General features: G+C 41.7%; 1 protein-coding gene across 2 annotated transcripts; it reads right to left on the bottom strand.

Annotated features, from left to right (window-relative positions):
* Positions 1–1,000: 1,000 nt before the first annotated feature.
* On the bottom strand, positions 1,001–15,772 carry UBR7 (ubiquitin protein ligase E3 component n-recognin 7). Of its 2 annotated transcripts, XR_011504737.1 has the most exons (12): positions 15,549–15,760; positions 13,472–13,605; positions 12,958–13,018; positions 11,943–12,038; positions 9,580–9,633; positions 9,246–9,351; positions 7,599–7,807; positions 7,283–7,432; positions 6,588–6,750; positions 5,498–5,559; positions 1,715–2,068; positions 1,001–1,616 (listed from the first exon to the last, which is right to left on the bottom strand). XR_011504737.1 is itself a non-coding variant. In XM_014832111.3 (11 exons), exons 1-11 carry the CDS (start codon positions 15,696–15,698, stop codon positions 1,976–1,978), a joined length of 1,278 nt encoding a protein of 425 aa, XP_014687597.3. In that variant the 5' UTR covers positions 15,699–15,772; the 3' UTR covers positions 1,001–1,975. The 2 variants fall into 2 exon arrangements, 1 of the variants encoding a protein (XP_014687597.3); XM_014832111.3 differs by having other exon boundaries at positions 1,001–2,068; positions 15,549–15,772.

Raw genomic sequence — 15,772 nt, 5'->3', positions numbered from 1 at the left:
CCAATAGTCAATAAGAAAACTAGTTGTGAACAATAGGTAAAAAAAAGAGGTTTTTCTGGTTGATGTAAGAGCAGGAACAGCCCGTTTCACAGAGCGAGCCCTCCAGCGCTGGCGGATCTGTACCGCGCTGCACAGTGACGCGTCGCCTCTGAGATTTGGTCCTGACCTGTCGTAAGGAGTAAGGAACTTTCTGGTAGTGAAAGCAAATGTTTGAGAAGATGCAGACTTTCAGGCCACAACGGTACACTGCTAGTGCATCTTTGCAAAGGAGGCTCAGAAACCCTCGGACCTGGAAGGATCCCAAGCTGGGGACTGGAAACCCTCACACTCGCCCTGAGCTTTCCGCCCTGGCCTGTTTACCCTTCTCCAAGACCAGCTCAGGGCACACAAGCATCAACTGTGGCCAGCAGACCTTCCAGCTCCACACACCACTCTCCATGGGAATCTGTAATTAGGGGTTTGTTTGATGCAGAAAAACATGGGTTGGACCATTTCTTTGAGGCCTTGACTTTCTGTCGCCTAGTTCTTTCCATCCAGGGCTCAGTGGGCACTCAGATACGTGACTGCTGGACACACGAAGGAATAGTAAACACGTGTGGTCCCAAAGCCTCAAACGGTTATAGTCACGTAGCTCAATGTGTGCCATTACTGTCAGGAAAGACCACGTTCCTCCAGAGGGAGACAGCAACTGAGGGCTCTGCGTTTATCAAAAGGTGTTTTCACATAGACTGAGGGGCTTTAAAGAGATGTCATACCAACTGAAAGGACGTCCCCTTAAATACGGGGCTTCATACAACATCCTATGAGCTTCTTCAAAAGAAGATCTCAGTCACTAGGGACCCAGCTGCAGACGTGAACGTGTATATACGTAGAGCTCATCACTCGTGCAGCCCAGGGCCTTGTTTGGACCTCTCCCACATTCTGCCTCTTCCATAACAGGGCCCTCACTGCCCTGTTCCTTACAAGGAAGCTAAACCAGTATCTTTTTCTTCAGCACAGATTTAAAAGGAAAAAATAATTTATTGGGGTTCTAATAACATTTTCATAACAGAATAATATCAAAATAGGTCCGTTTTTAATATATGCTTATGAATATCCCTGATAATATAAAGGAATCCAGAGGACTTTGTAAACCACCAAGATTTCACAGGGTAGTACCCGGTCTATTTTTAGGCAGCAGAAGAGGGACGAGCACACTGGCAAATGTTTTCCAGGAAGCACTGTGAGCGCGACAGTGCTGAAATTCTACTACACTAGTGCCAGGAGAATCGTGAGTGAAATTTTCACTTTAAATTTATTAGTCAAATCTGCAACCAAGGTTGGCTTCCTCGATCCTGCCATCAGCCAACCTCCTGCCTGTGACAGTCGTCCAGGCCAGAAAACCATCAGTGCTGCTACTCTGGACGCTGGGCCAAGAAGAAACAAGCTCCGAGATCCTTTCTAAGCCGTGACCAAACCTCAGAAAGCAGGGACGTGGGAGGAGGAGCAGACCAGGCTTGAGGCGGCTCTGACCCAAGGCACCAGGATCTCGGGGGCGAGGGCACCACAGAGGTTCTAGCTGACAGGAAGAGAACTTCTGCGATGCCCCACAGAGCACGTCCTGGAAGACAACAGCTCTGTGGCAGAGAAGACACATTCAGGAGTTAAAGGACAAGTCACTAGAAAAGAAACTAGTTTACTTTCTCAAAACGAAATCAAACATCTTAAAACTTACAAGCAAATAACCCTGGGCAGACAGGGGCGGGGGGCTGGCCTGTGGAATGATCACATTGAGCTGAGTCAGCAAGAATGCTGGTTGTGAAATCAGCATCAACATTGTGGCTACTGTAGTTAAGGAGAGTGAAGGGAGCTCAGGGCCGCAGGAGGAGGCCTCTCCAGAGAGGACAAGAGGACCAAATGGGAACTATGCCTCTTTTATTCCTGGAACAGTAAGTGGCATTTCATTGGCCTGGAGGAGAAGGCGCCATGCCCCCCTCTAGCTGCAGTAATACTGCATGCCGTCCACTCTTCTTCTCTTCTTGGACTGAAATTCTTCAAAGAACTGCTGGATGTCCTCTCTCTTAACAACCTGTTGATGAAAAGCAAGGGTTAAGGAAAGGGAACTACATCACAGGACAGCAGTAACCGCTCGTAACAGTCACGAACGAGTCCAACAATGTTGCTGATAAGAATTGTTCTGTGTAATTAATTTACTATCTCCATTTTATAGGAGAGCTCGTCCAGGCTCACAGGGGCCGGCCTGTTCCGAGTCACACAGCCAGGCAGAAGAGCCTAAACGTGCAGAGCACAGATGCCACCACCTACCTCAGTTGCCTCAGACAAAATGAGAGAAAGCAGCTCCTATCTAACAGGGTCATTTGAAGATGAGATGAGATATAATGCCTGCAGAACACTGCCGGGCACCTAGGACATTCTCAATAAATATTAGCTGAAAAGAAAACTGGCAGAGCCAGGACAAGACTAAGAACCCCAAGAGGCCCCTAAGACCACTGCTTGCTCTCAGGACACAGCTGTCTTTGGGGGGGGGGGTCCTCCAGCTCTGTGTCAGCACCCACAGAAAACTAAGGCTGTTCTGCTTTGAGATTTGTGCTTTCTTCTTTGCTGAAAAAAAGGAACCACAAAACTTTTCCCCCTTTCAGAGTCCAAAATTAAGGTGTTTGCTATATAAATGGAAAAATAATTGGTAAAAGCTATAGCACACTTTTAGTAAATGGAATATGCATGTTACGTAATAAAAATGAGAAATTTATCTTCCAGTTTATTGGAAAAAGGACTGGAGTATCATACAAAGGTATTTATGATATTAGCAAAATAAAATAGTAAAAAGAAGAAAATAAGGCAAAAGGAAAATATGGATAAAAAGTAAACTGGGACAACCCAGAAGCTAGTCCCTGCTCCCCCAGAGAGAGTCTATGCCAGCTGCTCTGGTCTAAAGCTGTTTACGGAAATCACAAGAGAAGGTGTGAGAATTTACTTTTTAATTACAAAGGTAACACATGCTTACTGTCATGAAGGAATGAAGGTGGGGCAGGGAGAGGGAGGGAAAGAGAAACAGAAAGAGAAAGCACATGAATGCCTGTGAGCAAGAGGGAGAGAGAACGTCAGAAAGAGGACAAATACTTGTGTATAGAGTGAAATCTCCCCCCACACCAGGGTGGAGTGCTGCTAACAATCGCAAACAGAATGCTGACTTGAGCCACTCTCTTGGGGTGAGAGTGAGAGAAGATACTTATTAATGCTCCCAGTAGGACTGAACCTTTTGTCAGTTCTCCACCACAGTCTGGTAGCTGATACACCAGGTTCACAAGCACCAAGAATAAAACTGTTGGTCAGCTGGTGAGGAATGAGAGCCCCTAACAGATTCAGGATCCAGATGGCTAACACACTGAGATAAACGACCGTGGCTCAAAACTCTAACGTACTTGGCTAAAAGGCTTGGAAACGGACACTTACAAAATGCTACTAAATAGGATACTTGGGAGTTCTAATATGAAAGATCCATCCTTAGCTTGGAGCACAAACATTAAACACTAAAAGGCAATAAAAGGCAAAAAATTTCTCCTGCCAGGATATTGTGGGAGGAGACCTTAAAGCACACAAATTACAATGTGCAATCTTTACTTTCTAGACACCCTCACCCACAACCAGCATGGACAGTAGAAAAGTTAAAGAAAAAACATTTGGGTTCAATAAAAAATTTGTCTCAGAAAATCTGTAGTTTCTAAGTGTTTTTTTTTATAGTCAGACACAAACATTAAATAAAACACAGTCTGTCATCTGAGAACATCTATAACTTACTAGCATTATCTTTTGTGGACAAATACAGCCAAAGCAGAGAAGTCTTATGGCAACTTAAGATTTTTGTTTGTTTTTTGTAAAGATGTAGTTAGTAATGTCATGGAACAAACAATGAAAAATAATATTTTTCTGTCCTTTTAAATCATCATCTCAGATTCAAAAAATCTCTCAGGGGCCAGCCCCGTGGCCGAGTGGTTAAGTTTGCGCGCTCCGCTTTGGCAGCCCAGGGTTTCGCTGGTTCGGATCCTGGGCGTGGACATGGCACCGCTTATCAGGCCATGCTGAGGTGGCGTCCTACATGCCACAACTAGAAGGAACCACAACTAAAAATACACAACTATGTACCAGGGGGCTTTGGAGAGAAAAAGGAAAATAAAATCTTAGAAAAAAAAAATCTCTCTTACGAAGAATCACAGAGTGGTTCCAGTGATAACTAAGATCCATATGTTGAAGACACATCTGAAGACTTTGAATAAAACTGTATCAGATGTGAATGGAAAAAGACAACATATCTACTATTTTTCTTTTCTGAGATTTTCAGTGTATGTATGTAATAAAATTAATGAGGAGCACGCTGACCACACACTGCACAGGAGCAGAGTGAGGAGCACGCTCTGACGCATCTGAAAGACCTCGGATATCCACTAATAGCGCAGAGGTTAAGATGGGCACACCCACGAACGGTCTCAGTTCCAGCGAGAGAGAAGAATGCGTCTACGTTAAGCAGAACTTGGCCTTTGCAACAGAAACAGGAAGAAGTGTCATTGAAGAACTCCTGGGACGCAGGAAGACGTTCACGGTGACCGTGAAGAACATTCTCTAAAAAACGTGGAACCCATTTAAGGGAAGGCTCCTTTAACTTCTGATTTTATAATTCATTCTGTGGAAAGGCAACACTGCGACCCTGCCCAGAAATCCGGGCGGCTGCAAGTTCTACATTTTTGAGAAAGAAGAAATGACCTAAAGGAGGCTGGTAGAGACTACTACCAAGACAGCAAGTCTCAGGGCACGTCCTGAGGATCCGTCAGACCACAGCTGACTCGATTTCTACATCTGGCTGGAGCAGAGCAAAATATTTAACTGTCCATAAGGACAACCTCAGGCCATGAAAAGAAAAGTCAAATTTTGTTTTATATCTGCCTTTGGAAGACAGAAAGGCACTTTAGAAAAAAATTCTGTCCACCATGAGTCGTAAAGAGCTAAGAAGTATGGTGAATTCATTTGGAAGACTTGTAAAACATTACACATTGTAGAGTCGATGTCACCCTCAAAAGCATCAAGGCTCTCCTAAGTGGCAAGAGAAATGTTTTAGCCTCCAATTAGAAAGTTCTTTTATTCTAAACTATAGAACCCAGAATCCCAGAAAAGGGGTCTGGATTTAATTTTTTCCTGCCTGGTCATTTTCCTTTCTCCTCCAGGGACCCTTGCTGGAAGGTGGGCTGGGCAGAATCAGCATGACTGGCTGCTCTCTCAGATCTGTGTGGCTGCTCCGGCCCTCGCCCTCTGCCCCAGGGCCGGGAAGGACCCCCAGTGGGCCGGGCCCCAGCTCTTATTGAATTCTCTTAGCTCTGCCTGCATCAAACTCTCAAGTACCCAGTTTAAGATGCACAGTCATTTTTTTCATCAAAGAAAATGAACAGTCTATTCAAAACATAGAGGGCTATGATTAAAATGATTAAAATTCTTTAACTCAACATACCGTGCCTTCATCAGCAAATCTCTTGAGATAGTCTTTAAGTTCAGACTTCAAGTCATTATATTCTAAATTAAAACAACAAAAAAAGGACTTAAACTTTAGATAAGCCATTGCTTTTGGAAACAAAATATTTCTTTACCATTGACATTTGAGTATGTTAATAGTTTAAATTTTTAAGTGAAACCTGCACAGAAACTCGTTCCCAATTTCTCTCAAACTCCTCCATTTTGACATCCGGGATCTTTTTTCATTAAAAAACAGAAATATCTTCACCCCCAAAAAGATTAGCCAGGAATTTTTTAAAGGTTCTCCTCGCTCTCTGGAATTCTAATACCGAAAGAAACCTGGGCTCGTCAGTCAGTTTTAAAACCGTTCGCTAACTCAACAGCTTATATTATGTACGAGGCACTGTGAGCGCTACAAAAACCTTTAGATGCAGCCTCCATCCTCGAAAAACTTTTAGTCTAATAAAGGCAAAAAGAGATTAATGAAATAGTTACAAATAAAAGACAGAAATGACCAATGCCATAAAAGGAGCACAAAGGGAGTGACAACCGAGCAGAAACTGGCCGGGGCAAAAATCACTAAAATAAGTTGGGCAGACTGGGGGAAAAAATGTAAAAGCCTACACAAAGGGTTTGGGGACATTCTCCCCTTGAGTGGTTTCCTGTGAACCACTGAAGCAACCTCAAGAACTGTCAAAACGGTGTTTTGCTCAAAAAGATGACACGTTATGCTTAATGAAAATTATTTCAATGCCTGGAAAAAGAAATGGACTTACTAATATTCTTGACTCATACATCTACCCTTAGTCAAAATAGCACATGTTATGGTTTCCCAAGAATGTAATTACTCTAGCACGTCACCCTGATTCAATGGTAATAGCAGCCAAACCCCCAGCAACATTACAATTAAGCAAATGGAGTTGAGGTGTACTGTATAATTCCAAATTTAAACTTTCTTTGTGTGAAATTAAAATAACAGGCATTAGTTGTCCTCCTTATATACACATATATTCGTATACACATATTTTCTTCAATAGAGAAGGAAACTTTACGAACTTCTTGAGTTTTCACACTCCAACGGTATTTACCACAAATCAGCTCCACTTGCTGGACTCTGTTCATGCTGTTAAGCGTGTCCATCAAAGGGTCCCTCCTGTCAGCCGCCTGGTCAACCTTGCCCTTGTTCTCATAAGCCAGAACTGTGTCATATTCATCTGTCAGGAACAGGACATCCAGATCGCCATACATTTTCTTTAAAAAATAAAACCAGTTTCCCCATTAGAACTCTATGTCAGTCTCAGAAAGTCAACCTCATGAGAATCACTAAAAACTTATTTATTTTAGATTAACTGCCAGAAAAACCTGAGCCTTTCAGCACAGAGGTGCTTGAATTATGTATTCTTTTTGCTCAAATCTCTTTTAGAAATCTCTCAACTTCCTAGTAGATACTGTATGGTCTAAGAGATCTTTACTTAAAAACCACTGACTCACTGTAACTTTCATGCAATCTGTGCTTCCAAGCAACTCTATGATATAAAAAAGCTAAGAATTGCTATTTGACACTAAAATGAAGATAAGTAAATAAAAACTATTGCATAATTCTTAATTTCTTCCACAAGCATTCAGATTGCAAATACTAGTCATAAATTTGCTTAACACAAAAATTTCGAAAGTTCTCTGCACTCCTAACACCCATTTCATAAATATCCCTTTCAGATGTTCTTATTTTAGGCATCAGTGCACAAAACATGCTGACATTGAACTTGATCGGGTACTTACTCACCATACAGTCTGGGCAGGTACATAACTTGCTACGCCAGTTCAGGGGCCAATAGGTGGCAGTGTCTTTCTTCACAAACTGCTTAGCTTTAAGGTCCTGAAGTTTGCAGCCAGACTGTGATTCTGTGTTGAGATGCTGATTCTTAAACACCGTCTGAAATAAAATTAAGTTTTGAAGTGCATTTTTTAAACTATCGCAGTTTTCATTTTGTGAAGGGATTTCTTTAGGCAGAGGGTACAACTGAAATCCAAGGCTGTAGAGCTTAGAGAATTAACTTTTCAAGTCCTCTTTCTCTTATGGCTCATGCTTCATACGTTACCTGGGGATCAGATGCAGAACTAGAGCTGGTACACGGTTCGCTAGTCTGCTCTGCTTTCACTTCTTTGACAGCATCCTTTCCATGCTCCGGAATATCCTCTTTGAGGGTACTATCTTGATGATCTCCATTTTCAGGTTTGATAACTTCCTGATCACCAATTCCATCAACATTCAGCACCAACCCATCATCCTCAGCAGATACTTTAGTTACTGTGGGTTCAATGAAAAAACACACACATATCCACAGGCTTATTAGACAATGAAACCACTTAATCTGATTAAAAAATATTTCAGAATCTGGAAAGGAGAAAGGCAACCTTAATCTCTGGAATAATGAGAAAGGAAATATCAACACTTTTTTAGGTTACGCCTGCCTAATCCAAAGAGTTGAAATAATTGAACAGTTCATTTACAAATATCAATCACTACTTAAGCACTTTATTTGTAAAGAAGAAAGGAAAACACCACAGATGTCACAGAGAGAAGGGACGCCTCAGGAAGCAAGGGGCAGTAAGAAGAGAGTTCACTGCAAACGCAGGTAGCAGGGTAGTTTTGAAAAAACCACCAGCTTTCCTTTAAGCAAGGAGGAAATCAAAAAGGATGGGTAGAAAGGCAGAAATACCATAAAAGAGAGAAGAGAAATGATAAGGAGGCTCATGTTGCATGGTGGCATTTCAGTTTACTAGGGATGAAGCCATCTGCTGCCAGGAAAGGGTGAAGGGGAGGGGAAGGTCAATTACGAGATCCAATGAATGAGAAACACACAGGCCAGTGCAGAGCGACAGACAGAAGAGGGAAGGGCGCGGACAGAAGACGGAGCCCCAGGGTTAAGAACTTCGAGACCAATCAATGAGAAACACACAGGCCAGTACAGAGCGACAGACAGAAGAGGGAAGGGCGCGGACAGAAGACGGAGCCCCAGGGTTAAGAACTTCGAGACCAATCAATGAGAAACACACAGGCCAGTGCAGAGCGACAGACAGAAGAGGGAAGGGCACGGACAGAAGACGGAGCCCCAGGGTTAAGAACTTCGAGACCAATCAAAAGCGTAGGATGAGATCTTCGGTGTGGCTATGCTGTTTGTGGTTTGTATGGTGAAGTGTTCCCTAAAGGTGAGAAAGGCAAGCAATTATAAATGAGGCCAGAGCAGCAGATACGATGAATAACTGCCACTTTAAAAATAAATTAAGTAATACATACAGCATTACCAATAAAATACACTATTTAATGCCTCAAGACCATTCAGTGCTGGTTAGTCGTTCGGGTCAATTTCTTAGCGTCTAATAGAAGCACCAGGTAGCATACTGTCCAACCTGCCAACCCCTCCCCAACCAACAGCAGCAGTTCTTACATTTAAGAACAACTTATTTGGGCTCTATTTCTCTCTGGAATTCCCATTCGAAAACTGCCTCCTTCATTTTCTCTAATTCTGGTCTCCTCCATACTCTGCATCACGCCAGTTAAGTACAGATTCATTCTTGGTAGTCTCCCAACCAATCTCTAAGCACCTTGGGGAGAAGGAACACACCTCACACTTCTTTTCCAGACCTCAGAGTCCAGGTAAAAACAGTTGCTAAACATTCTCGACTGAACATACAAATTTTACAAGCACAACTTTGTGGCACACCCACTCCACAAAGACACATACCTGCCAGTTGTGCAGCATAAGCCCACAAGAAAGAGCAGCGTTTCATACAAGCCTGGCACACCATCTCTTGGAAATCCCCACTCTCGGGGGGAATGGCACCAAGATGCTGTGAATACAGAAAATCAAATATTTTTCTTGCAATCTCCAAGTTATCCAAAATGCTCATTATTTTATAAACAAATATAAGAGTACACTGCAAGAGTACACTGATCATATCTTTATAGTTTATTTTTAGATGAGTAATTGTAATGTAAAATATAACACAATTCAAAAAAAAAGGATCTTTTCTCTTTTTGTGAAGGCAATGGCTTTTAAAGGCAAAAGCTTTCCTTACCCTTCCATGGAACCAGTCTTCACAGACTACACACTGGATCATCTCATCTGGAATCTAACGTGGAAAAGCAGTGTATATGTTAATGACTACAGTGAATTCTGGGACACAGAAGCAAATCTGGCACACAGTAGAATCAGATATTAAATAATTCTTTACCAGATCTGTGAGCCCACTATACACATGCCAGGAGTCAAGGGGACAGGGAGAGACAGTGGATCAAGGGGCCAGAGAAGTTCATTCCACATGAACTGGTGTTACAATGAGATAAGCACTTTGCAAGCAACTGTCAAAGCTCTTTCATATCAGTTGCTTAATATCTGATTCTCACAAAACTTTATAAATAAGTAATGTAGTCTCATTTTCTAGATAAACCCATTCCCAGGGAGGTAATATGAATTGACCAGTGCAGAATGTGACAACTGGGACTTTTCACCACATCATGCTGCCAAGTAATTGAAAAGGAAATGTTAGGGGCCAGCTCCGTGGCCGAGTGGTTAAGTTCGCGCGCTCTGCTGCGGTGGCCCAGGGTTCGGATCCTGGGCGCGGACATGGCACCGCTCGTCAGGCCATGCTGAGGCGGCATCCCACATCCCACAAGTAGAAGGACCTGCAACTAAGATATACAACTATGTACAGGGGGGTTTGGGGAGATAAAGCAGAAAAAAAAAAAAAAAAAAGATTGGCAACAGTTGTTAGCCCAGGTGCCAATCTTTAAAAAAAAAAGAAAAGGAAATGTTATAATCTCTTGATTATATGGACAAAACTTCCCCAATTTGAGTAAATTAAATAATAACTAAATTCCGGCCTTAGGAAAATTATATGCCAAAGGGCATAGACGATTTTTAGAATGATTTTCATTTTATTCTAAGGCTTTCATATCTACTGATTAATATTCCAATGTTGTTCTGTCCTTTCACTATTATGGTTTCTTAAAGAAAAAAAAATGCTTTATATAGATATAAATAGCAGTTTTATTCTTTCTTCTGCCTTGATCAATTTATTCGCCATCTTATTTTTTCTGTCTTTTAAAGATTCAACAGTGTTATAACACTTTACTCCATACCTTAAAATATCCAGTTTTAAGGTTTTATGTTTGTTAACTCAAAGATATCTTCAATTTGTTCCTCTATATAATTTGGTTCAATAATTAAAATTCCAAGACAACTAGAAAGCAAGAAAGAAGGCAGAGGCTAATTTCTCTAAATACAAAATGACGCCTTCAAATCAGTAAATGCATAAACAAAACCTACCCAATCAAATCATGGGCCAAGGATACGAAAGGACAATTCAGATAGAAGATTGTTACAAATGTCTGATAAATTCATGAAAAGATGCATAACCTCACTCACGACCATAAAAAGGAAAATTTTTTAAAGATACCATTCTTCCTCTATTAGAATGGCAAAATTTTAGAAGACTGCTGATATGTAGGGATGACCAGAGTGTTGGGGAAAAAACACTATCACACACTGTTGGTGGCTGAATCCTTTTCACAGATCACCGTTTTAAATAAAAATATCCTTTGATCCTGAGTTCTACCTCTAGGTATCTGTTCTGTGTACATACTGGCAGGAGTACTCAGTCATATCACTGCATAAGGATATTAACCGCAGCTTTCTTCATAACACTGAAAAACCAGACAACGCCAGTCTGCTTTGGAAGAACATTCAGGTAACTAACTTACAGCGTGTCAAATTATGGAATACTCTGCTGCGATTAAACAGGGCAGATGTGTATTGTTAGACATGGAAGCATGGCTATGATATACTGATAAGTGAGCAAAGCAAGCTGCAGAAGTGAACGTCCAGAATTTTCACTTTCTTTAAAAGAAAAGGAAACTACAAATTGAAATACACATTCACTCATACACTTATATGTGTACAGAAAAAGGTCTAAAAACACATACACCAAAAAGTGTTAACACTGGTCATGTCTACGAGGTAAAAAGGTACAGGAGTGAGGAAGGAGAAAAACTCCTGTATACTTCTAATTGAAATTTCTAAGATGATCCAGTTTGCATAGCCCATTGCTTTCCTTCCAGGGACACAAGAGGTTGAAGGTCATTTTTTAAAAAGTGAAGGAGTCGAGCAGGCAGGCAGGCAGGCAAAGAGGGAGAGAAGGGGAAAAGGCCTGGCCTTGGGAAAATCCTGTCCAATATTTCACTCTCGTGATTTCAGAATAAGAAGAACAGTTGAGATCTCTATCAGTTACAGATCCAGCCAGATTCATAAGGAATAAATCCTGAATCCTTTCACAATCCCCAAATTCCTCCTGAACAGCTACAGAGGCCCAGAAATGACAAGAGGCTGTGGAGTGAAGGCTAGAGATGACACAGCCCCAGGCTTAGCCCCCAATTCTCTCACCTCATCTTCAGGATCAGGATAAGGTCTCTTGCAAATGCAGTACAATCCAAAAAAGTTGTCATTGTACTTATTGCCAGAATTTATCTTTGCTTTGTCCTGAAAGATATTAATTTCAATATATAATATGTTCTGATTTTAACTATCATTTCACGCATCATGAAATATATGCATTCAGTAATTTCTGCATTAAATATTGTCTCCCCAGGAACCGGTCTTTAACTTTCAAAGTACAAAGAAAAAGAATTCATGCCTATTAAAGGGACATTTTTTTCCAGGATCCTGGGAAAAAATAAAATTTATTTTTTTAACTTCTTTGTAGCAATTAGGGGAGACTGAATACATCCATTTAATAAAATGGTGATAAAAGTTAATCATAAGTATTAATCATCAGCCTACATAAACTGACATCGGCCTGGAATTTCAAAGTACTTCTTAACGCCCAGCTGTGACAGCCAAAGCCCCCAGGTTACCAGAAGGCAAAAATCGGGCAAGAAAACTGTCTAAAAATAACTTTCAAAGGAGGGGAAAAGCATGACAGTTTTGGCAATTATGACTGAACAATGTAAAATCCCTCACTTTCTCTTTCATTTCTGTTATTTCACTAAAAGTTATCATATTAGTGTAGCTTTTATTAGTCAAAAAGCAGTAAAAAAACTCCTGTGTGCATCCAGCCCACATTCACTATTACCAAATTTTATTTATTCAGTTTTTAGAGTCATACCCTCTGCCTTCAAAGCCTCAGAGCATGGGCACAACCAGCATAACGAAACCTGAATCACTTCAAACATTCGCCCAAAAACCTTTCATATTAATTACAATCTATTCTGCAGACTCTGAACAGGTTACTTAGTTTTCCAACGGGATAAAAACTGGAATACAGTCTAATATTGATTTGCCCATTTGCAAAGAATAAGCATAAAAACTTCCGGTTTGGAAAATATTTGATTTTTACCCACTCCGGCAAATATCAGTGTCAGCTACTTTCAATACATCTATAGTTACAGTGCTTACTTACAGGAAATAGTTTGCATTCCAAATTTTTAAACTTGCTGTTTCCACAATCACAACGAAAATTTCTGAAACAAAGGAGGAAGAGCCAATTTTAATTTTTCTTTTAAATCTAACAACTTACCCTTTAAATTCATATAGCCTCTTCACTTTCAACTCATTTCTGGGATCTAAAAAGTGGCCTTGGTTGCTATTCATGGATCCAATTTGGAATTTCTCCAAGAACATTAACAATAAAAGATTTAATAACTCTGGAAATTAACATGCATAAATACAAATATCTATATCTCACACGAGTAAAATAATGGCAGAGAAGGATGAGCAGTTTCATTTTGTCCCGTAATTATATTTTAAAAGACCCTCTGGAAAAAATATTCTTTCCAATTATATTAAATAATTACATTAAATTTTACCAGTGCACGGTTACTTTGAATGGAAAAGCAAGATTAAGAAAAAAATGCAGCTGGGAAAGAATTTAAACATTCAAAAAGCATTCAGCACCAATCTCTGATCATCTTTACCTTTTTGTGTATAGTTCAAACAGTTTATGACTCCCATGACATTCATAACTGCAGGCTAGGCAAATTCCTGCTGGTTCTTCTCCCTCTGGAGTGCAAGTACTACAGGCATATAGTGCTTGTCTCTTTACTGAGCCCTAAAAGACAGCCCCAAAATGCAAAAAGAGAGAGAATAAATTAATGAAATATGGCATGGTTACCTAATACTCATACTGTGATCTGAGAAATAATTGAAATCAGATTATCTGTGCTCAAGATCTTCCTGTAAAAAACACTAAAACTAATAAAAAAGCTTACACAAGAGAGTACTCCAACATTGTTGCACATTTTATATCACTATATATTTACTATATTAGTGCTTGTTTTCATACACTTTTTTCTTAAAGTGGTAGGAAGTTTAATATTCTCAGTCAGCTGTCAATAAGCTGGTCTGATTACTCATTGTGATACATGAAAACGTAGGGAATGTGCACAGGTTGATGGAAGTAATATCACACTTTAATTTTGGAAAATCCTGTGATTCCACCAAAGAGAAAATCAATGCATTAAAAGAATCCCTTTGATTTGTAGGAGATGCATGCTGAAGTATTTCGAGTGTGGTGTCATGATATCTGCAACTTATTTTCAAATGGTTCAGCAAAAAAAAAGTATATTATAAAGAAGATGATAAAGATTAAACAAATGTGGTAAAATGTTTAAAAAGTGAATATATGTAAAAGGTACAATGGTGTTTCAACATATCTGTAGATTTTAAACGTTTCAAAATAAAAAGCTGAAGGAAAAACAGACAAAACTTTTAGAAATCTTTTACCCTCCTCTAGGAAGGAGGGAGACATAAGGAAGCTTCTGGATGTCGGAAATGTTCTATTTCTCGATCTGGGTGGTAGGTATTTGCAATGTGTGTGTTTGTTTTTCAAGCCCTCCACATGATTTGTGCGATTTTCCACATATTTTACTACAATAAAAAGAAAATTTTAAGGAAGTCTGTTTTATAAAACTAAGTATATTTCAAAAATAGCTTATGTATAGACCCTTTTTTAAAAAGGAAAGCAGAGAAAAAGCTGTTTTAGTGGTGACCAAAGGTTTTAAAATACCAGCAAACACCTGGGACTATCTTTGGATAGCAGGTGTATTCAAAAATATAACCATTTGGCAGAGTAAACCCAACTGGTCAACGGCGACAAGTGCTATTATGACCTCAGTCCACACCACAGAATGACCCCAAGTCTCTCTCCTCATGCCCCAATGTTCGACTCGACGCACTCCCCCCACCAAGGTAACCTTCTTCCTCCCACCAATTCTCCTCCCTTGTTAGTTTTCTTCTACCCACCATTCTCCATTTTTGTACCTAGAAATACAGGATGAGTCGCCAAACACTATATCACACCCCCTCAAATCTTGTTCACATCTTCCAAGTGCCAAACGTCCTCTTCAAGTAGATCCTTCTCTACTCCCCCCTCCTTTGCCAGTGCCACCTGCTGTCCTGGCTCAGGTCTATCCCCATGGGGGGCAGACCGCAGCCAGACACGGTACTTGTTTCGTCTCGCCAAAAAACTACCAGCTAGCACTTGTCAAACTAAATTGCAGAGGACCTAGCTGTCAAGGAGCCCAGCCCACACAGGGAGATTTTTTCAAATCCAGAGCTCTCTCCTTTAATTCTGCTGTGACTCTCCCATTCGGTTCCTATTAAATACTCTTAGGATGGGAAAAGTAGGGACAAAGATGTCTGAATGAGAGGTCACGGGGACGGTTTCGTAAAAAGCAGCCGGGGCGACGAGACGAGACGGGAGAGGAAGGAAAGAGCAGCTGCCCCCGGGCCAGGGGCTGGAGAATCCCGAGGGGCCGGACGGAGGCCGACCGCGGGACGAGGGGGCTCCTGCTGGACACAGGCTGAGAGAGGGGGCCCAGAGGATGAGGGTAAAAGGGCAGCTCGGCCTGGGACGGGGAAGCCTACGACGAACGGCGGCCCCGCACCACCACGGGGGAGCCGGGCCGCCGCAGGCGGGAACAGGGCAAGACCCGTCGGGAAGAGGGGGTTCAGCGGAGCCCGGGGGGGACCACGCCCGAGCCGCGCGCCCACCTGCGAGTAGGAGCACTTCTCGGAGTCGCTGCCGCCCAGCACGGCGCACGCCTCGTTCTCCAGCTCCTCGTCCTCCTCAAGCACGTCGACCAACGATACCACGGGCTCCAGCTCCGACTGCCGCCCAGCGTGGCCCTCCGCTCCGGCCATCCTCAACTGTCACCCGGACCGCCGTTCTGCCCCTGCGGAGGCGGGAAAAGCAGCCGCGGGGGGCGTGGCCGGAG

Source organism: Equus asinus, chromosome 7 (genome assembly GCF_041296235.1).
Source record: "Equus asinus isolate D_3611 breed Donkey chromosome 7, EquAss-T2T_v2, whole genome shotgun sequence".
In the NCBI taxonomy this organism is placed as follows: domain Eukaryota; kingdom Metazoa; phylum Chordata; class Mammalia; order Perissodactyla; family Equidae; genus Equus; species Equus asinus.
The sequence above is the reverse complement of the archived record's forward strand: the minus strand, read 5'-3'. Positions and strand labels throughout refer to the sequence as shown.

Coding starts and splice junctions, on each gene's coding strand:
- UBR7 (XM_014832111.3), bottom strand. CDS start 15,698: ATGGCCGGAGCGGAGGGCCACGCTGGGCGGCAGTCGGAGCTGGAGCCC. Junction 13,606..15,548: donor AGAAGTGCTCCTACTCGCAG/GTGGGCGCGCGG, acceptor GCTGTCTTTTAG/GGCTCAGTAAAGAGACAAGC. Junction 12,039..12,957: donor TGGAATGCAAACTATTTCCT/GTAAGTAAGCAC, acceptor AATATCTTTCAG/GACAAAGCAAAGATAAATTC.